Here is a 27,203-nt window from a genome sequence, read left to right on the forward strand (position 1 = left end):
CCCTCCCACTCCCTTGGGAAGTTTGTCCCAGCTCCAGGCTGTGGCCCAGGAGCCCTCAAAGCCCACCACGCTCCTCTAGGCACAGAAAGGGGCTTTAAGGACCTCCTGAAGCAGCCCTGCCCTTGCCCCCATGGCTTTTCTCATGGGGGTAACCTCAGCAACGCATCAAGAGTCAAAGGAGACAGATCAGGATGCTCCACAAAGAATTCCTGCACAGATCAGTATTTTCTCTCTGTTTTTCATGAGCTGGTGTTTTGGCCGACAACATTCATATTTAAGGGGGCTGATTTTCTTGTGCATGCCAAGGATTGCTACAGTGCAGCTCCCACAGCTGCTGGGAGGCATTTCCTGCAGGCATCCTCAGCGCACTGAGAGACAAATAAAATCCAAACTGTAGAGAAACTGACTGCTCTTGAAACCACGTTAACTCTAATGGGCTGAAAATGTCTTCATTTTTATGTCTCTTCACTATCACAGTGCTGATGCAGGTAAGCACAGGATATAGGTTTATCTAATAATGTATACCCAAGACAGTGAAAAATATTTCACATTTGCCTACAGTTATAAAACTGTAAATCACACTGAACAATATCACTGCAGTAAGCTCTTTTCCTCCAACCATTTTCTATATTTTATTGATTCAATAAAACCCATCACCTATCAACCCAAGAGCTGTAGTTATTCACCGTATGGTGAGTCTCAATTAATTTATTCAGTCTTAAAACTGTGCCATGAACCCACCACAGTGAGGTATGGCAAAATGAACTGATCAGGTTTAATTTCTTTGTTGGGAATAAGATTGGGGAAGGTAGGGAAAGGGGTCTTGCACTGAAATTTCAAAAAGTTGACAAAATTTCCTGCCTTTCAGCAGAAGGCAGTTGGCAAAGAAGGATTCTGATGCATCCCACCCCTGTCTAGAAGTTTATACACTTGATTAGATCATACAGATTACAAAACAAACCAAATCAAACTGAGTGTGTTGAGAAAACTCCCGTGATCTTGAAACAAGAGGCTCCTGCAGCAACAACAATCCTGCATTGTGCCTCTGTGTGAGGGGGACCCAAAGCCCCCCCAAGGCTGCCACTGACACACAACCACCCTGCTGGCTGTAATCAACAGGTTCAGGAGACGTGGCAAAGAGGGGAAGTAAGACATGGTGCTCATCAAGACACCCAGCCAAATGAGCATTTTACAGTTTCACACAGTTTGCACCGTTCATTCCACAAATACCCAAGAGATAATTGTACAGCACTCAGTGTAATCTATTCCTCTAATTAATACCTTTGGTAATACAAAGAAAAACCCAGTATTGTGAAAAAACCCCAGAGCACGTGGCCAGCTGACTTTCCCAAGCATACTTAGGAATACAGTGCTGGCCTTTTAATTACCATCAAACCTCTTTCTATTTGGTAGCATTACTTTTAGCAAGGGTTTTCCCACATCTCTCCCTGATTCTCAGCCCAACATGAGTCACCTTCCTTGACCTGCTGTCCTCTCTGCAATCAGGTAACATTTGTCTGCCCGAAGCCCTCATCCTTCGGAAGGAAAAAGGAAGGGGATTCTTGTGCAGAAACTTACTAGAAGTTGCTCTCAACGTAAAATCAGGATTCTAGAATGGTTTAGGTTGGAAGGTCCATCCCCTTAAAGTCCATCTTCCACTGTCCCAGGGGCTCCAAGCCCCAACCTGGCCTTGGGCACTGCCAGGGATCCAGGGGCAGTGGATCTGCTCTGGGCACCTGTGCCAGGGCCTGCCCACCCTCACAGGGAACAATTTCTTCCCAATACCTAATCAAAACTGACTTCACTTCACTTTAAAAACCAACAGAGAGATCCCCCATAAAAAGAGACTTAGATTTGACACAGGGTGTGGAAATGACTCCCTGAGTTTACCAAAATAAGCTATTTTGCTGCTCCTCAGAAGCAGCAGACTTTGAGAGAGGTCCAGCTCCATCTCAGAGCCTTGCTCAAGGTCTTGCCAACTGACATTGAAGGGTTTCATGACTTCTTTTTTGTTTTGTATGTAATGTAGGGGCCACAATCCTTGAAGAACTCCTCTTCCAGCTCTCACAGAATGAACAGGATGGATCAGCACCAAGTGCAGCCATGCTGTCCTCTCTGGGGCCCTGCAGGAGCTGTGGGTGAGGATGCAGCACAGACACCCAGGCAGCAACACATCTCACCCTCCTCTGCCTGATTTCAAGCAATCAACTTGTGCCTGTTCTGCTGTTTCTGCCCCTGTCAGGCACAAAAACAAAATCCCAGTTGCTGCTTCCTTGAGATTCACATGAGGAGTGCCTGGACTCAATGGGTTCAGTGTGGGGATCATTCAAACCAGCTGCAGCCACTAAAAGAATCCACTCTTCATTCCTGTGACCAGGCTTGCTAGAAAGTAGGGAGCAAATGTTCCACCCTAAATACTTTTGGTCTGAGCACAGAGAAGCTATTGGCAACAACAACATTGAGAGAAAGAATGTCTCAGCATCAGGTTCAGATGCCTTGCAAATGTATTTTGTATCCTCTACCCCAAACTGTATTTCTTTCTGCCTGTAACAGACTACAAGCTTTAATCGGCTCTGGCAGATTGCTGAGTGTCTTTATTTTGGCTAGTAGAGAGCTCCCTTCCATAAGGGACCTATCTGGGATGGAAAGCACACTGACTGGGATGGAGAGCCCAACCCCAGCTGAGCACCAGGCCACCGTGGCCTCCACTGTGAAGCCAAGTTGTGCAGGAGCCACAGAATCACAAAATGGCTTGGACTGGAAGGGACTTGATTGCTCATCCAGCTCCAACACCCCGAGGGACACCTTCCTCTAGCTCCAAGCCTTGTCCAGCCTGGCTTTGAACACTTACAAGGATGGAGCAGCCACAACTTCCTCACCATCCTCACAGTAATGAATTTCTCCCCAGTATTTAACCTAAACCCAGCATCTTTCAGTTCAGCAGTTCCCTCTGAGTTACCAACCAGGCCAGATCTGAGCATTTTCTCTGGGCTCACTGGAAAGAGCAGCCCTGACATGGTGCATATGTTCTGAATTTGATGCACTTCACAAACAAAATGAGAAAAGAAGTTATTGTGCTGCACTGTGAAATACCAAAAGCACTGAACTGTGCTGCATTAACGTGGCATTGTCTCCAGGACCCTTGTCCAACTCCAGGCTGACAGGAGGAGCTGGCACACAGACACTGAGAAGTGCCCAAATCCTCTCCTCACACCCCCAGGTAGTTTTGCACAGCACAAGAACACACAGGGATGTGGGCACATGAATCCTCTCCATCCAGTTATCAGCACAGCCTGAACAGGAGACAATGCTCATTAACAAAAGATACAAGGGAGGATAACAACTAGAAGATAAAGATTTGCATTTATTAATGTCACAATATAAAGGAAATGATAAACCCCTGCAAGCCAATTTTCTAATTTGGTCCTAATCCCACTGGGCGTGGCTGTCAGCCCTGGCTGCCTCTCTGTCTGTCCCACTCTCCTTTCCATCAGTCAGGACAAGCCTTTTCCCAAATCACAACAGCTGGCTGGAGCAACCCTCCACATCCTCCTTCTCACTACAACTTTCCCTTGGAGCATGATGACTTTTAAATCCTTTTAGGCTCAAAGCCCAGTAAGCAGTAAAGCCCAGCACAAAGTGATATTTATTTCTTGTAACTATGTTTTTATATATGAATCCAATAGAAAAATAACCCCAGCAGAATTTGTCGTAGTCAGAGGTGGATTTGAAGCTCTTATGAAGTGAACGTGCTGCCCATGAGGCGCTTGATGCCTGGTTCTTACAGAGTTAAGGGGAGGAGCCTGCCCTGAGCCACAACTTCTGACCTCCTCCAGCTGTAGTAAGGAGTGACTTCAAATCTTTTGGGGACCTGGAAACTTTGGTATGGACAAAGAACTCAAATGAACAGCGACAATGGCTGCAGAGTGATTTCCTTAATTAGAAAATTGGCTGTGGTCCTAAGGAGGAGGAAAACAATGCTACAGACTGCCAAGGCAAAGAGCAAGTAAAAACTGTAGCACATGTAGCTCTGGAGGAAACACAAACGGGCTCTATCAGCCCCCCAGATCCTCCAAAACCATTTGTATTTATTAGGCTGAAAATCAAGCACAGTCCTGCTTGAATCAGACCAACACAGGCTTGTGATTATCACTTGGTCTTAATTAATTCATTTTGACACGGCTCAAAACACTCTCCAGGCGATTTAAGACACTGTAAAAAATAAAGAACTGACAGTTTTTGACCTCAAGATGTCAAATACAGAACTGCTGTCTAGTTGTGACGAGCTGTCACTCTATCCCCTGGACATCCCCACTGTGGCTCTGCATTTCACAGGGTGGGCTGCAACCACCCAGCGTGGTCCATGAGAGGACTGGCACGTTCTGAGAGCATCAGGCAGCCCATCCTCAACAGCATCTGAGAATCCCTGTCAGCACAGCAGCAGTGCTGGGTGGTCTCCTCAGCCTCTGCCCTGCTTGGTGATGGAAAAAAATAACCAGGAAGGCTGTGTAGCTTTTTTAAACAGCAGACAAAGCACAACAAACTCTCTAAGAATAGACATTTCAGAGTGTGTGTGTCTCTCAAATCAGGGACAGAAAGACTGCACAGAAAAGGGAAGAAAGCCACAGGTAGAGAAACTGCAGCTTTTCCCCGTGCTGGTCACATGTGATCTGTCAATCTGACCTGTGCACCTGACACCTGTGATCAGAAAGAAGCTGATACCTGTGGTGCTGAGACAACTGAACATCCCTCAATGGAAATTCCAATGCCTGGTGCCAAAGCAGCTCCCGGGGAAGAGGCAGCATCTGGGGAGACTGGGAAGGCAAAGGGAGAAGAAAAGACTCCTTGGCTGCAGCAGGAAACCACCATGCTGATGCCTCTCCTCAGCACAGGACTCTGGCTCAAGTGAGCGTGGGGGGTTTGGGTTTTCCTGCTCCAAACCAGCCACAGAATGAAACAAAACATGAGTGTCAGATGTGAGGAAGGCTGAGGAGCTGCAGAGAGGTGACCACAGAGCAATGGCTGCAGTAAGGATGAGTTTTCTGAGTATGGCTCCAAAAGGAAGCCTCAGCACACCCTCGCTGTGCACTTCCAGGCAGGAAATGAAAAAGAGTCATCCCAAACTTGACAGGAGACTGGATATCACTCCAGGAGAACTCCATAATTGCCTTACACTGACACCCAGGAGCTCCATGTGGCTTAATGCAAAGCATCAAAGCACAGGTCACACAGTGTTAACAAGAAAATGAATCTTAAAGCGAAATCTTGGAATTGAGAGGTTTTTAGAAAAGAATTTTTACTTGCTCGTTTGCCAAATTCTGATTAAAACTCTTTGCTCAGACCCCAAGGGCTCATGACCCACTTACCAAGCATGGCACTGCTGTATTTGGATGGACTTGAATCAGAGTATTTCTAACTCCACAAAGGGTAGGAGCTGGAGGCAAACAAACAAAGCATGTAACCGTGCCAGCTTGAGAGGGGAAGTGTACCAAAAACTTGGATCACAAACATTTTGTGACTGTTACCAGCACCATTCTTCCCAAGCATGGAATACTTTCCTAGAAACTGGCTACCTTTAGGGCACCCTCTGTCCTGCTGCAGTATTTTGGTTGGATTACTGTTGCTGATTCCAGTATTCTCCTCTTTGTTCTCCTCCCCTACCTTCTTCCTTCCCCTCCCACTTCTCCAGAGGTGTTTGTGCTGGAGGAAAGCTGCTCCCCTTGACTCAGTGGGGCAGTTTCCAGCCCTGCCTACTCTCAGCACTGTGTGCAGCCTGGGTTTTCCAGCATCCCTCAGTATGTGCTTCTTCAAAGAGCAGTGGGGCTCCAAGTGCCTTATGAACACATTAAACAAATAGGTAAGAGACATATTAAGCCAGTGTACCTAAGAACTTCCCAGAGTGGAAGTAAAGGAAATGGTCCAGAGTAAGGCCAGGTTCTCCCAGGCAGCATCACATGGAGGAATCCTGTCCTCTTGGCACCTGGCATAGGAGATCAATGATCAAACCAAAACCACCAAAAGCTGGGTGGGAATTGCATTGCTAACTCTGGTCTTCTTGAGTCCAGCTCAGAGCAAAGCTCAGTTTCAGAGCTAAGCACAAGTTACAAGATGTATTTACCACCAACTTTGCAAACTTCCTCCTAGAAGGACAAAGCAGGGTCTGCCCTGGATTTCCCTTACAAACCCCCACAGCTGCAAATCCTTTACAAGGTGATTTTTACTCAGCAAAGCACCTGTTTTTCACCCTGAGCACTGTCTCCCCTCTGACAAATATTTCTGTTTACAGTCTGGAACTTTGTCATATTGAGCTGTGACCAATTTCATTATCTCCACACACTCCTGTTGTGTCAATATTACATGATTGCCATTTCTCTTTCTCCTCCTGAACTGCCACCATGATTAACACTGCTGTTTGTGTTCACAAGTGACCTCCTTTGCTTTACTGTGGCCCACAGTGTCACAAATCCTAAAATTATCCCAAAATACTGACAGACAGGCCAGTTCTGACATCTGCTAGCTCCAAGGATCTTCAAACCCCTCTGTCAAACATCCAGCTTTGCCCTTCCCACAGAACCCCTCTCCAGGGTAGCACCACTGGTCCCTTTCTGCTTTAATCACTTCCAACTCTGAAGCACTTTTGTGTTTCAGAGGCCCTGGGTACTCCTTCCATCCACCTTCCAGCTCTCTGCACACTTTCAGAGTTCCACATCAATGCTCCAGACTTTGTGTAGATCAATCAAGTTTGAAGTCTCACTTTTTGCTACCACTCAGCTGTGCCTGGTGAAGCACTTATGGCAACCATTTAGAATGGCTGAAAAGCCACAATAATTTATCAATTAATTTTGCACCCTCTCTACAGCAAAGCACAATGGGTCCATATCTATGAATAATTTTCATTTCCTGAGTTTGTTTTTTTTTTTTCTTGAGAGCATTGCACTGAGCTAGTTGGGTTAGATGATGAATAGGAGCAAAAGCCAGCCTGACACCAGAGTTTTAGGCTGAACAAACCAAAACTGGGGTAAGCTGCCTAATCAGAATGAGAACAGGGATATGATGGTTTTACATAAAAAATGTCAGAAATTAAGAAAAAACAAACATTCAACATACAAAATGTAGCCTCTTATAAATGGCAAATGGCCAAAGCAGAACAACAGTGGTTAACACACAGCCAGTACTGCACCTCAAAGGCCACACAAAAATAACCCAAAACTGAATAGCCAGCAGCAAACAAAATAGCCAGCATCAGTGATGACTGGTAACACATCCAAAAGCAATTTGAGCTTTAATAATTCAACACAATTTAATTTGCTGGTGGTAGGAAAGGTGGAATTTGCTTTTTTCCGAAGGATGACGTGGATGGATATCCTATCTCTGTAAGGTACACCCCAATTTGTGGTAAGTGCTGGGCATGAGGCCAAACACACAGAACACACACACAGAACACATAGAACACACACACAAAGCCTTGGTGTTCTCTGGATCAGGTCCACAAACCACAGAAACCAAGATCAAACACGAAATTCTCTGACAAATTTAACATTTGAAACCATGCAACATCACCTATATTTATTTTACCCAGAAGACCTGACTAGAATTTTGTTTCAGAAATCCTCAAACTTGCAAGAGTTTGGTGGAATTCCTTTTCATGCCTTGCTTCAGCCTGTTAATATCAGTCCCAGTGCTAATGACTCAACTTGTGAATGTACAGAGGGAAAACAGAGCTTCATGAAATATTGATACACACTTGGAAATTTGACAATTATCTCCAGAGCTCCTTGGTAAAACCTGAAAGCAAATAAATAGCAAACATTTCCTGCACTCATTAAAACACTGAAAAATAGAGGAAGAAACCTACTCATTATCCATTTGACAAATTTACCCTATTATTTTTAATAATGCACAGGCTTCCAATGCATGAAACCTACAGCTTCTCCTGCTTAAGAAACCATTGGGTTTGTAGATCTAATTTTAAGAAATGCAATAAAAGTCAGTGATGTAGAGCTGGCTCCTTTTGCAGGAGAGAGTAAAAATCCTTCTCCTATTGAAATGAATGACAAAATCACAATTTTTCAAGTGAACTTGACTCACTGCCCCGCTTTGGAAACTGCTCCTCCGGAAAGATATTGTACAAAAATTACAAATAATCACTTTGTTGGCATTTTTCATGCAAGCTTCAGGAACAGAAAACTGGAGTGAAAAAGAACTGATGAGCCAGAGCGTGGGGCTGCTGGTCCATGGGATGTACCTCTGTATCTTGCTTATCTCACAGCAGGGAGATGATCCCCTGGCTCTCCCTCTGGCCAGAGCATGGTATGGGAGATGCCACGCTGCTCCAAGGGAGCCTGGGCTTTTAGGGTGAGCAGCAAGTACAGAAAGCACCTTCCCTGCTGAATAAAGATGAGCTCCAAGGGGAAAACTTCCACTGCAGAACATGACAGGTTGTTTGGCACTGCCATGATGTTATTAGTTATTGGTAATCCTGGTTTTGGGACCTTTTAGCCCTGACTGCAGATGAAACAAGATCACATTCTCTGCAGACAAGAACGAAATGGAAATTTAAGACTCTTAAGCCGAATGTTTCAGCTGGTAAGATAACAGGTCCCACTTTTATGCAGGTCTACTCAACACGAGGAAGAATTCAAAGATGCTCAAATAAGAGAGATTACAGGAACTGCTGGCCAGGTGGGATAACTAAAGTGACATTTAAGCATTCTTGATTATTTCAGTGTCCCAGCAGGATGGTCTAGATACTGAGAAGCTCTCTGCTGTCCACACTGAATCCTCTCTTTTATCCTTCACAATATTAATCAAGATTCCTTGCATTGACAAAACAAAATACATGCACCTGCATGAACTACTGTACTTTTTCAATATTCATTTAAACCTTTCTAACAAAACACTCAGAAGATGGCAGAGAACAAAACAAATGTCTGTGACATCTCCATTCCTGGGTATTTTCCCTCTGCAGGTAACAGTGAGAGAATTCAATAAGAGACTGTGCCATCCTAAGAAAAGGCTGATAATCTATAGGGCCAGTAAGGGAATGTGTAGGAGGCAGCTCAGGGATTTGCAGTGTTTAGCACAAGTGTCAGGAAACGTGTTAAGGTTAAGAAGACCAGCAGGGGAGTCAGGTGGGTATTGCCAGGTTCCTGCATCCCACCCCCTACTCCTCCTGATGCTCCCTGGGTGGAGGGAACCCACCTGGAGATACCACCTTCACATCTGGGAAATACATGCCAAATGTTTCCATGACATCTCAGTTCTGATCCTCTTTTTCTGACTTTTTAGATGGAAAGTATATCCTAAATTATTTCTCTTCACTGTGTTTGCTGTCTAAACAAAGTCCTGTCTGCCTGTCTGCTTGCCAGCTAGGAAATAATAAATTGCTTGATAACCAAAACAAGACACTTCTGGCAAATAATGAAGACTGCAGAAGCACTGATCCAAATGGATAATGACTGAGACACTGATTATATTTTTGAGATTTTTTTTCTCCCCATTTTAATATCTATACATATCTCCATACATAAATAAAACATGAGAATGCCATCTTGGCTCTTCACACCAGTATTTACCAAGGATCTCCACCAGCAGATAAGCCCTGCTGGTTTCCTTCTTATTGTGACAAGCTGCTCATGTCTCAGGTTGCAGAGCCTAAACCACCCTTTTCCCAGGGACAGTGATGCTTTTGGGAACTGCAGGAAGAGCCCTGTGGTGTCACTTCTCCCAGCCTCTCCTTGCCTGACACTGCTTTCATTTACAAGATGAGGCAAGAGCCTGTGATCTCCCTTGGCCACACAAGATTTTTTGGATGAGATTCTGGGAGGGAATGCTGCAGGTGGGAAAGGACCAAAATCCTTCACTCCCAACCCCACTGCTGGAGTGGCTGTTCCATTGTGGAGCACAGCTCACGCACCTGGGGGCCATGCTGCAGACAATTAAAAAAAAAAAGAATTTATGCCTGGGAAATGAGTTTAGGTAGGGCTTCCAAACTGCCAAAGAACTGGAGCCAGCAGGCTGGGGGATGAGAGGCAGCAGCCCCAGAGCTGAGGGGGTTCCCTGCTGAGGGCCAGGGCAGGGGCTGTGCCGCACGACCCACGTTAAGCCGATTGCTGGCCGGACACCCCCTGCACCGGGGGAGGAAGGAGAGCTGGGCACTAATCTGCTCCATCTGCTCTGGGGCAGCTAATTGGATTGAGGGTGCAGAAGGCAAGACCCTGGCCACAGCACTGGGCACTCAGAGCCTCCTGTTTCCCTGAACAAAGCTGCTCCAGCACTGCTGCCCAACACCTCTGCCCAAACCCTTCCTCAGGGCTGCCCTGAGTGGGGCATGGCTGCTCCAACACCTCTGCCCAAACCCTTCCTCAGGGCACGGCTGCTCCATCATGTCCCTACCAGAGGAGCTGAACCAGATATTGGACACACAACCCATGTGAATCCCACTCTCAGAAGCAACTCTTCATCTTAAACAAAATCCTACCAACAGCAGACAAAAGAGATTAAAAATTAGGTTTTTTTACCAAAAGGCAGCAGAATGCTGTAAATATCAGGTTTTATTTAGGTGTAAAAGTCAAAAGCTCGCCTGCCACTTGCCATCTATAAACATTACTAATACCAGTCCTACGTCTGCAACATTTATTTTACATCAGGGGCTTAATGATGTTGGTCTTCTGCTTTTCAAGGATTCAGCTCAGCACCTACTTTGCTTTTAAAAATAACAGGCAATTCAGTTGTGCAGCATTTTCATTAAACTGGGCTGCAGTGTGATGATATGAGAATGACAAGGAGAAGAAATATAAAAAATGTTTAATACAATAATAATAAGAAACCTTTAAATTTTTTTTTCCCCTCTGTGAACACGAAGTTTGTAGCTATGGAAACTACTTATGAGAAGGCTAAAAAAATGTCAGCAAATATAGTCAGAGAATGATCTGGATATATGAAAGTCCTAACAATGCTGGAGAACCAGAGACACAGGGTGAAAGAAAAGTGTAAATTGAAGATGACAACACTTGTGCATCTGACAACACGTTCTCCTTCGACAGGCCAAATTCATTTTTATTGCCATGGCACTAAAGTCAATGAATTGCAACTGGAATGAGTTTGACACTTTATATTGCTTTTGATAAAACCATTATAAAAAGCGTATTTCAGCCTTTAAAGAAGTATTTTAAAAGCATACTCCCTGCCACCCATGAAGTGTATGTGCAGATTGGCCAAGACAGTCAGTATTATATCAAGATAGTCAGCAGCACATCTCCTGCACATTCTGTTCCTTAGCCATTCACCCTGCCCAAGGTTTTAAGATCCACACACTCATGTGCTCAGCAGAGGTTGGTGAGGGTCCTTCTGAGCCTTTCAAAGGCTTTCAGAAATTCACTGTGAGTTTTCCAGCTACTCCCCTTATCATTTTGCATATTAGTGTCTTGATGCTGTGACCATGGGGAGAGCAGACATGAGAAAGACCCACCTGCTTATTTCAACCTGTATTTTTGTATGGGAGTCATGATCCCAGTTAAAAACAGTACTCCATGTTTTTGTTAGTGAGGGCAGTGCAGGGTTTACCTGGACTAACACACCGGCTGGGAATGGCTCCAAGGACATGCTATGGTCTGTCAGGTCAATGTGCAAATGAAATCAGATTTATTCAGTGCACGGAGCTTCCCTTGGTGCTGTTTCAGTCCAGATTGTTAATTGAGAGACCTTACATGGATTCCATGCTGAGGTTTGTACAGAAAACACAAGGAAGAAAACCTGAAGTCGATTTCTGAGCTGTCCACTGTACTGGGCGAAGAATAAATCAGCAAATGCTCAGGAAATTTATATTCTGCAGGAAATATCCTGCTAAACTCTGCCCATAGAAAATGGTGGCAATTTAGCTTAAATTAATTAGGTTAAAAGAATTCATAGCTTACAAAAGTGGGCAAATGTCAGTCTTTTAATCATCTTTGATGCGCTGTTTTAACCATCCTTTACCAACCATCAAGGCTCTTGCTCCTCCTTGCTCCTCCCTATGTCCTTCCCTCTTTGGGGGTTGCCCATGTGCAGAGTTTCAGCCTACAACTATGTGTGGTTAACACAGTTTTTATCTGTCACAGGGGGGAAATACCAATAAAAGGCATCACAACGAGGTGTTAAAGAGTACAAGCAGAAGTGAGCTAATCACAGTGAAAGGCATTTCTAGCTGGGCTCTAAGCTGATAAAAGAGAGGATGAGTCCCCTTCACACTGGAGAGAACAACTTGTCCAAGGAGGGCAGCTGTCCTCAGCCTGGCTTTCCCTGCTCAGGAGAAGGTCAGGCTTTCAACCAAATCTTACAGCCAAGTAATTCTGCTCTTGCTCCCTGATGACACCCACCTGACTTTACAGGGCAGCCCTGCTCCTCATCCCTGTGGGAAGCATCTTCCCTTTTCTGATAATTCACTTTCACGTCTTCATGTGCAAATGAGAGCTTGATAAACCACTCAAGACGCATATTTGCAATGAATCACCATTTCTCATTTAAACTCCCTAAGTCCAGCATCAGAAACAGAAATCTGGACTGGCCACTGAAATTCAGGCTAGCTACAAAAATACAAGGCTTCTCATCTGCCAACTGCTTTACTACTAAAAAAATTGGGATTAAAAAAAAGTAATCTAAGAAAAAATCCTAGCAAACATCATCAACTGAAGTTGCACAATTTGGAGGCGGAGCTGCAGCAATGTGATCAGTGACCGTGAGATATTGTTTGCCCTCACCAGCTTTGCTGACCTGGACTATTTATTTCCCTGCCCTCCCTCCCAGCTCAGCACGGGGCTGGCCACAAACCCTCTCTGGCTCAGCTCTCCTACTGACATGTGTCTGTCACCCAGACCTTGCAGGGCTCTCTTGCTGCTCACCACTGAGCTGCCTTGGTGTGCTCACTACTGCTGATCCTCTGATGGCCAGGCTGCAGGAGCACTCCCCCCAGCTATTCCTGACAAGGTCTCAGTGACATGGAGAGCAGCAGCTTTGCCAGAGGAGCTCCTGGCATGGGAAGCTGGCTCATCTCTGGAGACGTCACTCTACCACCACAGCAGAGGGTTCAAGGTGCTCATTCACCACCTCCTCTTCATACAACCCTCCAACTCCCAGGGAGGGCAATTTACCTAACTTATTCCTAATTATTTTAGGAAAAGCAAGCAGTTCCAGCCCTAAATCTCATTGCTCCTTTTCCCTTCTCTGACCACTCCAAACCAAGAGGTGGCACGTGCCTGTATCCTTGCCCAGGACCCTGCCTCTAATACCAGGCAGGAGAAGACACCTCCCTCCGGCAAGCCCTCTGTCCAAACTCCAAAGTGAACAGTGCAGAATGCACTCAGAGTGTCAAACTCAACATAAAATGACAAATGGGGTATTTAGGAACAACTCATTGTAGAAAGACTACAATGCATAGTTCAACAAGACTTTAAAAAAGTTCAAAATGGTCTTGTTGAAGGTATTATCCATAGAACAAGCTTCAAAACATGACTGGGCTGTAATGTGCACTTTATAACCCTCTGCTGGCTGGGCAGACATTAACTTACACTGACAGAAAATATTTGCAGCCATTTGGAGACAGAGTTTAATACTGAATTTCCTTTCACCTTCTAACTCGAATATCCACAGCCAAAGCTACAGCCAAGAGAAGGCTCATCACTCCTGAAAACACATCCTGGCTGGCAAATACAATTTTCCTGGATTTAGTCAAGTTTCTGCCATCCACTCAAAGCTTTACAACATCTTAACATATCTCTAACCTCAGCTTATCCCCTCGTGGGTAAGTGTGAACACTCCTGCTCAACACAGCTCAAACAACTACAAACCATCACACACTTCCCCATTTTTAATCTTTCCATGTGCCATGTGCCTTACCTTGGCTTCTACTTTTAAAATATAGTTTAACAGGAAGAAAACCTCTCAGGCTATATGGAAAGGAAAAAGGGGAAATAAATAAAAATGAAGACAATTTTACAGGTCCTACTTCAGCTAAACCTTTCAGGGCCTTCAATGAGAAGATAATCTTTCTGTGATTATGGCCAAACCCTCTCGTTGCTTGGCAACACATAATTAAGGAATATGTTTTCAGATCTGCTTTGCAAGCTGGCCATTATCAGATGAAATTACTGGAGCAACAAATGTCATCCTCATGCAAATGAGATGGTCGTGGGCAAAAGAAGAAAAAAAAAGAAAAAAAAAAAAGAGGGTTGAGTAGCAAGAAAGAGCTCAACAGCACAGAAATGCTGCTGGCTTCCTCTTGCTGTGTACCAGTAATTCTGGTGAAGAGAAGGGATAATTTCAAGATTTTTAGAGAACGGGGTTTGCAGTTTATAAATGAGAGCCAGGGAAGGAGGGATCTGTTTCCCATGGTGGAGGAGATTGCTCCCAATCCCTGTGCTCTGAAGGTCCTTCAAGCCCAGAGCTGTCGCTGCGTCGGCATCGACCGCTCAATCAGACACAGTGCAAATAAATGAACATATTTGTGTTCCCCACATTATGCCAGTTCGTCTTCTTAGCTGCATTTATTTAAAAATACTGCCTGGATGTACTACTTTAGCATCTGATCCATGTCAACACAGAACATGTTGCCTAATATTGAAGCATTTTTTAGAAATCAATACATTACACCAACTACATAAAGGACTCATAAGCGTGAAAGGACCGGCATTTACTTCCTAGCTGTGTAATTACGGTATGGCAGGGAAAGGGGTGTGCCAAGTGTCTGCATTTTGACAACTTTATCATTTCCACTCACAAAATCATTCTTTATTTAGATTCCTGTGGAATGGCATCACCAGTTTGGCACTGTCTCGATGCCTATAAATGGTCTCCCTCTTATTAAGGCTTTGTGTGTGTGTGCTGGTACGGCAAATTGTTCGGGAATCGTTTGCATGGGAGTTCAGCTGCGCTGCCCAGGGAGGAAACTCCCTGCTCACAGAGTCATTACCAGCAAAAAAACATTACAAGGGGTGTCTTTCCACATTTTTTTTCAAACAGGTCAAGGCACAAATGAATGTATTTGATGAATTGCCTTGTATTTCTCCAGGTGATTTTGGGGGTTAGTTTCTATCAGGCTCTGAGTGCCACATCTCCAAAGTGGAGGAGCAGATCCTGCTAGGATTGTTCAGCTTTTCATCTGAGCAGCCAAGAGCCTGAGCGTTTCTAGAAAAGGAAGGGAAGTCTAGGAGCCACCATTCATTTTTATTGTTCCAGTGCTTAATGACAGGCTTTTAGTTTTAAGCACAGCCCTATTACTTTAACAGCTCCATCGCTTCACTTACAGGCATCTCGAGAAGGAAATCAAGGTGTTTATTTTGTATGCTTGATAAAACAGCAAATTAATAATAAGAAGCAAAGCCTTAGGTAATGACCAAAGGTAAGTCGATTCTCGAATAACACCATTAACTATCTGATGAATTTAGTCAAAACAATGCTAACCATTTCCTCACAGGGACACATTTGTGCCTGATAAGAGCGGTAAAAAGTCAATCTGCAGCAAACCCTGTAGTCCTAATTGCTCAGCCAGCACAGTGTCTAATCTCCTGTTCTCGACAAACAACAGGAACGGCAAGATTAACCCTGGAAGCATTATTTGAGATGCCGCTCATGTTTAACTGAAGTTGGCTAAACAAATAAAATATTTGGAATTTAACCCACTGTGCAAGAATCAGCATCTTTAGCTCTGCACGGCCAGCACAGCCCTGCAAAGAAATCCCCTTCACCTCGTTTTCTACGTAGGACAGTGTCTCATATTTAGGCATGAACCCCCATGACATTTGACTGTGGGTTTTTTGAGGGGTAAAACAAGCAACAACAAGGCGGTTCTAAACTACTCTATGGACTAAGCCCCTTCAGTAATTACTTGGTTCAGGCGACGCCATGGTGGAGACGATGACGGGGGGCCCCGTGCGCCTGCTGAGCTTCGGGTACGGGGAGAGCTGGGCAGGGAAGGTGGGTCCACTGGGTGCCAGGCTGCTGTCCCCTGCTGTCCCCGGCCGGCGGAGGAGCTGGGGGCTGCTGTGGGGGCTGGGTGCCGGTGACGCCACCGCTGTCCGCTCCCTCTTCATCAGCTCCATGGGCACGGTGTAGGTGGTGGGATATGCTGTCTTGGGGCTGGCGTGCGGGTTGGCCGCCGTCATGGGCATGCCAACCGGAGCGGAGTAGGCAGAGGCAGGACGTGGGTGCGTGCTGCAAGGCAGGGGGGTGTTGTATCCTGAACCGGGGAGGAAGTGCGGCCCCTGAGGAGCCCCCGTTGGGGCTGGGTAGGTGGTGGTCTCCAGCAAGTGTTGGGTTGGAGCGCTGGATGGCCGGCGGTGTATCTCTACACCTCTTGGGGACAGCGGCTGCAGTGGTGGCGGGTGCTGCGAGGTGCCAGGGCCATCCACGGTGGGCACCCCGTATTCTGCCGGGAGCTCGCTGCGGTGGCTGAAGCTGTTGGAGCGGGTCCTGGGGCGCAGTGCCCCGCTCCTGCGCTCCTGTCTCTGCAGCTGCATCTCTGCCTTGTAGTTGTGGGCGATGCGGGACAGCACACGGGCCTGCCCCAGGTTGGGTGCCACCGACTTGATGTCGTTCTCCTCCATCATGGCCAGCAGGTTTGGGGAGTCGAAGCCCTGCTGCAGCAGGGCAGCAAAGGTGCTCTCCGAGACGCCCTCCGCACGCAGCAGTGCCACAAACTCGGGGTCAAAGCTCCTCTTGCCCTCTGGCCCAGGAAAGGCGGGGGGCACTGGCGGATGGGAAGGCGTCGCCACCGCCGCCTCGTAGCTGTCGTAGGGACCTTTGGCGCTGGTGCTCTCCCTGCCTGGCCCGTAGCTGCTGCCGGTGCTGGTGGTGGGATCCACCACCAGGCAGGTGGGGACGGCTTGCCTGGCCGCCACTGCCGCCTCAGGAGCCCTCTCTGCCCCGTCGCTGTAGCCTGGCCTGCTGGGGAATGCGGGTGGCTCTGCCGCGTACCGCGGGCCGGGGGGCTCCGTGCCGTACCACGCTGGGGACACATCTCTGCCACGCAGCCGCTGCCCATCCAGGGCCAGCTTGGGGTCTCTGTAGAGGCGGGTGGCATCGGGTGGGGCAGGTGGGCGCACGGTGCTCTGGTCCCAGGACAGCCGGCTGCCAGGCGCCCCATAGCTCGCCAGTGGCCTGCCCGCCACGTGCTCGCGGTAGCAGCGGGGGTCCTTGGGTGACCTCGCCGACAGCGACGGGTCGCTGTAGTAATCCTGGGGCGGCAGAGAGCCCCGGCCCGCCATGGGCGCCGGCCGGTCGCAGTAGGTGAAGTCGGGGACAGAGCCCTTCCTCAGGGGCCCCGGCGCGAAGGTGGCATCCTGGTACGGGTACGCCTCTTGCTTCAGCTCCGCACCGCCCTGCAAGATGATATCATTTGCCCGCGGTGGCTCGTACCAGCCGCCCTCACCGCCATAGGTCAGGGAGCTCCTCCGGCCCGGCGGCCTCTGGTACTCGAAGGCGTTCTCACTCTCCCAGTTCCCCTCATACCAGCCGGCAGCATCCCAGCTCTGCGAGCGGCCAATGTTGGGGTGCTTGCTGGGGATGGGCATCACCACGAGGCCACTTGCTCCCGCAGGCACGGAGAAGAGGAGGTGCCTTCCTTCTCAGCGCTTCTCCGGCACGCATCCAAACCGGGCCGTGCTGCGCCAGAGCCCTCCTGGGCCTTCAGAAACCAGCGGCCAGTGGTTTTGCCTTTCCAAGTGTCACCTGAATTATTAATCCTGGGTAACCTTAGCAGGCAGAGCATGCGGCGGCCGGCGGAGGGGCTGCCCCTGGCCGTGCGCCGCAGCCACAGCGCGGGAGAGCGGCCGCGCTCAGCCCAGATGCTTTATCCTGTGCCGCTGGGGACGGCGAGAGCACATGGACAACTGGCCGAGCACTGTGTGGGGATTAGGAGCTAAATAAAACCACTAAAGCCCTCGCTCCATGTGACATCATTTTAGCCCGATGAAATCTCACGCACTGACCCAGCCAGCAACCTCAATGCAATTTTTCCCCCAGGGAATGATGATTTTTTTTTTTTTTGCTTGTTTGTTTTTAACTTGGTTTTTTTTTTAGCATGTGTTTCCTCTGTTTTGGTTGTCTCCCCCCTCACGTGCTGGGGGGAGGCTGTCCCAGCACCCAGCGGGGATGGGCAGCGGGATCACGGAACGTGCGCGGATCCGCTCGGCCCCACACAGGCGCATGTAAAAATAAAAAAGAAAGCTTCAGTGTCAGCTCAATCTTAATCCAACCTGATGAAATGCTAATCCACTGCACACAGCTAAGGACAAATCAAATGGGAGCCAGCACACAGGCCTAAAAAAGGCCAGTGCAAGATACTTGGGAATACGAGAACGGTCAGAAATTAGGTATCTGTTTAGCACTTTATGAATATTATAATTTGCGTTGGAAATTACTTTTTTTTTTGGTAGTTTCAAATTAGCCATGCTAACTAGGCTCCAGAAAGATTTTTTATAATATTACCATAATACGCAAATCCTTTCATCATCCCAGGGCAGAAAATTGTGGAGGTGTAATCTGGAATGTATAATTTTAAGACCCTAGCACAGGTCATGGAGAAGGAGGGGAGGATGAAAGGATCTAAAGCCTGGTCTAACAAAGCAAAAAAGAATAGTAGAATTTTGCCCATTATCTCCAGCTTTGGAAAAAGTACATGTTTGTGAAATAGGAAAACACTCAGAAACATCACACAAAACTCAATTTGTAGTGAGCAGTATTTCAACATTCATGTGGATTAAGCTTTTTTTACACTTGGAGTAGGCAAAGGGATTTAGATGGAATCACAGCACAGAAAATTGTTATTTGGGAATGTAATAAAAATTTCCATATAGAATCATTGTTTTCAGAGGAGATATTAAAATGGCTCCCCAAAACACATAACCCAGATTATGACAGGCTGCTCATGCTCAAATATTCCTTTTCAAAGAAGGAATAGCTCAACTGCTCCTTATTTTGCTGACCACTGCTACAGAGGCAACATTTTATTTTTTGAATTAGAAAACTCAGATGGAAACAATTTTGCTTTTCTCTGCTACAACAACAGATTTCTTCCCCTCCAATACACCCCCTTCCAGGACAGACCCACTGAAAGGAGGAACAGTCACCTTCCCTGGCCTGTTTGCAAGACAGCTTGAGCATTTTTCCCGGCTAATCCACAATAAATGTTTCGTGCACAAGCCATCACATGATGGACTATTGTGCTATTATGATAGCTAAATCACTAATACAGTCTAATGCTTAAACTTGCCTATCATACTAATACCTCTGGGCTATATTTCTGACCCAAATACTGACAGGATCTTTGAGTAATCCCTAAATTTCTTTATTGCAGTAAATATTACAAATCCTCTTCAAACATTCTCTCCTCCAATTCCATCTTCAAGAATCACGATCTTGAAAATTATGCTGGATATTACACAGACATGTAAAACATGGGGGCTAAAATATTATTTATGCACTTCTCAGAGAATATCTGATTGGCATTATACTGAATTAACTAATAAACTTCAGACACATTGGAAAATTTCTTCTTTTGTGAGAATCAAGATGGGAAGACACATTTGTGGCTTACAAATAAAGCAGAGAGTATTTTAACCAACAAAAACATTTTATTACAACAACATTTTGCTAAAGAATAATATGTATTCCCAACTGGATACAGTGAGACTGGTGCCATTTGTTTCGAAGCAGCAGAAGAAATCTACCAAAAATGTTTATGACAAAATAATGAAATCCTGGTCTATAGATCAAGGGCATCTCGCACCATTGTCTTCAAAGAAATTACTAACAAACAATCACCATGTTAAGCCCTGGTTGACAATGGAAAAAACCATGCCATAGAGAAATGAAATTTTGAAAATGCTGATTTTCAGCAACTGCAAGGGAAGCCAGGAGGGAGCTTGAAGCATTCACTACCTCTGAAAAAACCAAGGGCTTTAACAATAGAAACCTCACCCAAACCAACACATCTGTGACTGGTGGCCGTGCCCTGCCCAGGGCACGCATGGGTGAAAGCAGCACATGGAAAGCCACCTCCAAACCCCCTCCATCCCATGTACAGGAGCACACCTGGGCTCTGGAAGCCCCCCTGGCATCATCCTGCCCTCACAATCTTGGGCAGGAGATGTGCTCTTCTTCCAGCTCTTCACAGGGGCCAGGAAACCCAAACTGGGCCTTGCCACTGGAACACTCATGCATATGCATGGTTCACCCCGTAAGTGCTGACCTCAATGGAACAAACAGATCATTCCTGTGCTCCAAGCCTAGCAGAGGACCAGGGGCTGCAAGATTTGCACATTTCCCTGCAGCCAAGGGCCAGATGTCCTCTTTGGAGGGTTTTTGTTGACCAAGAGTTGCATTCAGTGGGGAAGATGTGGCCATGAGCTATGGAGCTGGGCTGCCTCCTGTGCCACCAGGGCAGCAAAGGAAATGTCACACCCCCCATGAACCAAGGAATGAATAAGAAATTATCAGAATTAAATATTTATGGATGGGCAGGAAGGGTCTTCTCTTTTCCTGTTTTTTGCAGTCTTAAAAACAGCCCCCTTGCAAATTCAAGCAGCATGGGCAGCAGGGCAAGTGAGGTGATTGTCCCCCTCCACTCCACTGGTGAGACCCCACCTGCAGAGCTGTGTCCAGCTCTGGGGACTGAAACATAAGAAGCACATGGAGCTGCTGGAGTGAGCCCAGAGGAGGCTACAAAGATGATTCGAGGGCTGAAGCATCTCTGCTATGGGGAAATGCTGAGAGAATTGGGCTTGTTCACCCTGGAGAAGCTTTGGGATGATCTTATCACAGCCTTTCAGTACCTGCTATGGGGAAATGCTGAGAGAATTGGGCTTGTTCACCCTGGAGAAGCTTTGGGATGATCTTATCACAGCCTTTCAGTACCTGAAGAGGTCCTCCAAGAGAGCTGGAGAGGGATTTTTTAGAAGGGCATGGACTGATAGGACATGGGGGAATGGCTTCCCACTGCCAGAGGACAGGGTTAGATGGATACTGGGAAGGAATTTTTCCCTGTAAGAGTGGTGAGACCCTGGCACAGGTCTCCCAGAGAGGCTGTGGCTTGCCATGGGTCCCTGGAAGTGTCCAAGGCAGGTTGGATGGGGCTTGGAGCAGCCTGGGATAGTGGAAGGCGTCCCTGACCATGGCAGGGGGTGGAACTAAATGAGCTTTTAGGTCCCTCCCAACCCAAACAATTGTGTGAGTCTGTGAAATTCTATGAAATTATTCTGCTCCTATTTCTGCATCCAGACCCAAGCAGGATGGCCAGAGGAAGATCCAGAGGCCCTGGGGGCCAACCTGATGCAACTGATCCCATGGTGTTTCTCAGGAGTGCAGGAGGCACCAGCACCCACATCCTCAGCATGAGGGGGAGACAAGGACTGTGGAACAGGCAGAAAATTTATTCTCCCTTTATCTTTTAATTCTAGAAGTATTTTGGGAAAGGAAAAAAAATCACACACAGAAGGGAAAAAAAAAGCTAATCAAGAGATTAAATGCTCTGGTATTTCAGACCATGTGAAAAATGCAGTGTTTTGAATAATACCCTGATTTTCAGTTTAGCATTGATCTCATACATGGTCACAAATATTCAGTTACAATACAATTTGGCCACAATATTTGGTTACAATACAATGACCACAGAAGTCTGCTCTGAAAAAAAGGTGATGACAGAGCAGAAGAAAGGTGGGCCCATTGTTGAGACACTGCATTCAAAACCAACAGCAAGAAATCTGTGCCTGGAACCCTCTTGCAGTGGATGTGAAACAAGCACTGTTACAAAGTGGTGTTCTCTTCCCATGGGGAAAGTGTTTTACACCTAAAACCCAGGATAGGAAATCAGCATGCTAAATCTGCAACACAACTGTGTAAACAACATTTTTTGGAACTCGTAGCACTGACTCAGGAGAGGTTGGCTGCAAAATTTCATTCATATTGATATAAAACATTTCATTACCTATTCTGAAAGCAAGTTGCTGGAAAAATTATTCCGTGCAGCAAAATAAAACAGATTGGGATTAGTTTTGCTTCTTACTATTGTAAAATATATTTCAATTACAAATTTAAATCCTGTTTATATTAGGGAGAAAATATTTTTAATGTAGATTAAGATGTTGATGTTTTCTCCCCAGTTATTTTCTTCTGGGAGAGAGTGGAACAGAACAGCGTGCCAAATGTAATTTCTGGCAAAAACTATAAGATGCAGCAGTCTGGGAAAGGCTATTTCTCTTTCAAAGGCAAAGGAATCCTAGCCCTGGGAGTGAAAAATCCACTGGAGAACAAATACATCTCTTGTTAATGGAGAGAGCAGGTATTAGGACACCCAGCCTTTATACCTCGCTCTGCCACTGTCAGAGAGTAAATTGCTTAATTTCTTACTTGCTGATTCCCCTTCCATCAAGAGGGATATAATAATATACACCTCTCACACTCAGATGGTGTTAAGATTAATCAGTGTTTGTCATATGTTTTCAGGTGACAAGGTACAAAGCTACTGGGAGGATAAATGCTCCTGCCCTCCCTGCCTGGGCTTTCAAGGACTGCGTGTGATTGTGCCTAATGACCCCCAAAGCCCAGGAAGCCTCTCCTGAACATCCTCCTCCCATGTTCAGCTTGCAGGATGCCAGGGAAGCAGAAATGAGCCACTCTGTACTGTGGTGTACCATGGATGCTGTGGAGAAGAAAAGGAATGGGATGCAGTATGAGTAATGCACACACACACACACACACACACGCATGCACACCAATTGAAAAGAAACAAAATTAAAAAGAAAAATGAGAGAGGAAAAGCAGCAAGAAATGTTCCAAATCCTTTGAAACTACTCCATTTGCTAAAATTTGGCTCTGCAAAATCTCCCTCACAGTGGCAATAAGCACTCTGCCTAGATGGACTTTTTAACAGTCTCCTGAAATTAAGGGAGCACAAAGAGAAAATTAGCAGGATTGTGCTGGAATCATTTTCAATAATCAAAGGAGCAGCACAGCATCTGAAAGCACTCAGAGCTTGAAGCCCTGCCACATGCTTTTACCAATTTCCAAACCAAAAGCATCGATGCTTTGTAACTCCAACAAAACGCTCCCAAACACCAACTTGGTGCCGCACAACAAAACACTCTGAAGACCAGCCGGTTATTAAACAATCACTGCCTCATGAAATTCTGCATTTTGATGACTTTGAAGCAAAAAAACCCAAAAGCTTATGTCCGTTTCTACCCCGCAGAGCTGGGATGGAATGTGCCATCAGCATTGGCGTGATGGGCTCCAGGAATGTGTGAGCACACACGAGCTGCCCCGAAATGTGACGCGCAAACCGCGACTGGCTTTGGTCACCATCCCCAGCAGTGACACACAACTGGGCCCAGGCACATGAAAATAAAAGGTCGATATGGGACCCCAACAAATGCACAGCAAAGAACCTCCCATGCCAAAACCAGCATAGTTCCTGTCCAAGCTGGTGACACCGTATTGCAGTGCCCTTCTGAGTCATTCCTCAAGAACTCCCCCAAAACCGCACAAGCCGAGGTGAGCAGAGAGGGTGTGAGGCCTTTTCCACTCCCACGAGCCAGAGTCGTGCTGAGAAAGAGCATTTCTTGAAAAGAAATGAGTGACCTTTCCCTTTATGCCTGTGGAGCTGCCCCTCCACTGCTGTTCTGTGCTAATCTCTGGAGGGAAAGGGTTGGATGTGGGAGATGTGCTCTTTCCCACCCTCATGACCAGCCAGCCATGCCTCCAATCACTGCCACACAACAACTCTCCATGGATATCCCGTTTCACAGATGGGTGCCTTACCCCAACTTTCCCTATGATAAGAGGGAATGTTGGGGATGTGTCACAGGAGGTTTAGGTTGGCTGTCAGGAAAAGGTTCTTTCCCAGAGGGTGGTAGGCACTGAACAGGGAAGGGTCACAGCCCCAAGGCTGCCAGAGCTCCAGGAGTGTTTGGACAATGCTCTCAGGGATGCCCAGGATGGGTTTGTTGGGGTGTCTGTGCAGGGCCAGGAGCTGGACTCAATGATCCCTGTGGGTCCCTTCCAGCTCAGGACATTCTGTGAATTATCTTCTGTTTATTTCAGAATGAGGAATGTGCCAGAAGCACCCCAGTGGGCATGTGGTAACTCATCACCTCATGTTCTGCTCCCCTGGCAAAGCCTTGGAGGTTGCCCTGAGAAATTGTACATATCCCATCCCTGGAAATGGTCAAGGCCAGGTTGGATTGGGCTGGAGCAACCTGGGATTGTGGAAGGTGCCCAGGCCCATGGCGGGGGATGGAACTAAATGATCTTTAAGGTCCCTTCTAACCTAAAGCATTCCATAATTTGCCATCCAGGAAGAAAATCAAACTTCAGGTAACAAATGCAGGAAGGCAGCAATGATCTAAAACACACTTGCAGCTAAAAAAGAGAAGTGCAGCTGTGAAACACCCTTTGAGCAACTAGAATGAGCCTTACAAGCTCTTCAAACTTCAATCAGAAACCATTTTGCCTTCAAGTATGGGGAAACTCCAATAAAAGTTGGCAGAAACAGCACTGTCACATTCCTGCATCAACAAAGGGGTAATAAAAACATCAGATGTATCCCTACAGCACACAGCTACACAGTCTCAAGGACTGCAAAATAAAAATCAATCTGGGATGCTGAAGGGCGGGTGAAAAGCAGCAGACAAGGTTCATTGGGCACATCCCTCAGCCATTCCGAAGATCTAATCTACGAATGCTCTTAAAAATAATCCTCCAGAAATCACATCAAGCACCTTGTCTCCAAAACTGGGTATTAGACTTTGAGGTCAAATCTCATCATTTTTAATAAGAATTCAGGATCAAGATTTGAACAGCATGTGTAATGGAAAGAGTGGGAATTATATCTGTCCCAGAAAGCAGTAGAGAAATCCACTGTTAAATGAATATATATTGTAAATCTGAACTCTGCCATGCCTGCCTGGGCTTTGCATAGAAAATAATTAATTACTAGACTATAACACGGGCCTGGGGAGATAAACAGGCTGGGGTTCAGGGTGTCTCTGCCTTACTTCCCCTGATGATGCCAAGAGCTTGAAACATGCATTTCCCTTTCACACCCATCACAGATAAAAACAAAAACTAAACAGGAGGAAATACTACTTCAGCTAAAAAAGCATTTATGCCTTGCTTTTTTAAAAGATTGGTCTTCTGTACTATTGTATTGCAACCATCAAAAGTGAGCTATATCTCACTGTGTTGCCTCCCCATCCTTGCTCATGTTCACTTGCTGAGTCAATCAAATATCTGTATCATCAGCAGCAGCAACAGAGTTTTTTCTCAAAAATGGGTGTCAATCTACACTAAGGATATTTTGTGAACTTAATCTGTTTACTACTAAGTTTTGAGGTGCTAGATGGCAGCAGAGAGTGTTTTGTTTAAAATAAAAATTAAAAAGATAATCTAAAAAAAAAGAAGAAAAACCAAATTAATAGTGTTAAGCTAATGGGCTGTATACAAGTGTCACTAAGAAATGATCAATGTCATTCAATTTCAAGAATTGCAAAACCAACTCAAAACTTGCTCTTTGAAGAAAGCTCTCTAATGAAAACCTTCACTGTTTTGGCACTTCGATGCATTACATCTGTTTGTGGAGACCAAAAAATATAAAAGAAAAGTTGTGTAATGTGTTTCCCTGCAGCTTTATTTTAGTACAGCCAGATGTCCTACTCCTGTCAAAATATTTACCAGCAAATATTCAGGAAATCGGGATAAATTTGAAAAGATTGGTCCAGATCCAAACACCATCCATCCCTGAAATAGTGTAATTTGGGAGTCAGATATAAGATTTTTTCCTGGTATTTTGAAGGAAACCCCATCCTGTTCTCATCTGTCCCCGAGGAGTGATCATTTCTCATCACATATTTGGAAGCAGACAACTTCCAACCCCTGGATGCTGGAGGCAGCTTCTGCAGCATTCCAGAGCTCAGGAAGAGGAGCCAGGGCTGCCCCAGGGCCCTGCTCCAACAACCCCTTCCCAGTGAATATTCTGGGAATAATATCACTTTTCTGAGTAATCTCAAAATGCAGGAGAAGGATTTAGAGTAAGGAAGAAAAAACAAAAAAAAAAACCCAGATAGGGTGACAACATGTTAATCCCTAAACCAGTTAATTAAATGGGAAATGTGGTAAGGATGGAAATTAGGTTGATGGTATTGAAGTCATCAGCTGTAATTGTTTCTTAATTAATGACACGAAGTTGTAAAGCGTGTTACATGGAACCTTGTCTGGAGGCTGGGGAAAATGGAAAAATACAAGGCAGAATTAAGAGTTAGACATGTATTAAGTTCCCATCAATGAGGGTTTAAACACAAGGAAAACACAAGAGAAGTGTTTTTTCCCTATTTTGGTGCATCCAGCCCTCAAGTCCAGGGAAAGGGGAGCTCCCCCTCCTCCAACAGCTAGAGCCACACATCCACTGTGATGCACACCAAATTAATGGAATTTTTGTCTGTAACCTTATCTAAATGTGTCTCACTCTTGCCTGGATGCCTGGGGCATTTTGTCAGGCTGGCCTTGGATCTGGCTGGAGTCCTACATCTTGTCATGCACATTTCCCCCACGGAACATCACGGGAGGGAATGTGCAGGAAAAAACATCCACACAGGACTGGAAGCTACTGGAGCAGCCTGTGCATCCATGCAAGGACAACAGCACACCCCTGGATACGAGCTCCATCCCAAAGCACAAAAAGGACTCATACAAGCATACAGAGTTCTTGATTCAGCACAGCAAAAGGGTTGAAAAGCATGGAATAAGGTCAATAAGCTTGAATAATATCCGTAAACCCACTGAGGTTGCTTGAACTTTTCTTCATCCACAGGATACTGTCTGATTGTTAAAAAATTCTTAAAATTTTAACCAAAACTATTAATGACAAGTAATTCCCAAATATGCCATGCTTCTATAAGAGAAGAGATAATTAAGAACATTACTTTGCACTGGTAAAAAGAGGTGTAAAATCCAGCTTTTGTGTGAATTTGAAATGATTTTCTGAAACCTTCATAAAAGCCAAAGACTTAATTTTGGAAAAGCAAAACATCAGGAGCAGCCAGACAGATCTTCAGTTTGCATAAATCAGCACAGGGTGCAGTGGAAGAAGATCTGACAAGCTAATACTGCTTTTTCTCTAGGCTAAATGTGGTAAGCAACCCTTCCTTAAAAGCCTGATAGTTTATGTGCTTTGAGGTGGA

At 45.8% G+C, this 27,203-nt stretch overlaps 1 protein-coding gene across 4 annotated transcripts in view; it reads right to left on the reverse strand.

Annotated features, from left to right (window-relative positions):
- Positions 1 to 27,203, reverse strand: part of CTBP2 (C-terminal binding protein 2) — a 132,406-nt gene that overhangs the window by 22,617 nt on the left and 82,586 nt on the right. The window contains exons 1-2 of one of the 4 annotated variants that reach the window (XM_066554991.1): positions 16,392 to 17,543; positions 15,860 to 16,358 (exon numbers count right to left, since the gene is read on the reverse strand). The exons of 2 other annotated variants lie outside the window; for them this stretch is intronic. In XM_066554991.1, the coding sequence (XP_066411088.1) occupies positions 15,860 to 16,358; positions 16,392 to 17,543 (1,651 nt within the window). Of the gene's footprint in view, positions 1 to 15,859; positions 17,544 to 27,203 lie in introns of those variants that run through there. One more of the 4 variants, XM_066554990.1, reaches the window with a different exon arrangement.

The sequence above is a fragment of the Molothrus aeneus genome, chromosome 8 (assembly GCF_037042795.1).
Source record: "Molothrus aeneus isolate 106 chromosome 8, BPBGC_Maene_1.0, whole genome shotgun sequence".
Classification (NCBI taxonomy): domain Eukaryota; kingdom Metazoa; phylum Chordata; class Aves; order Passeriformes; family Icteridae; genus Molothrus; species Molothrus aeneus.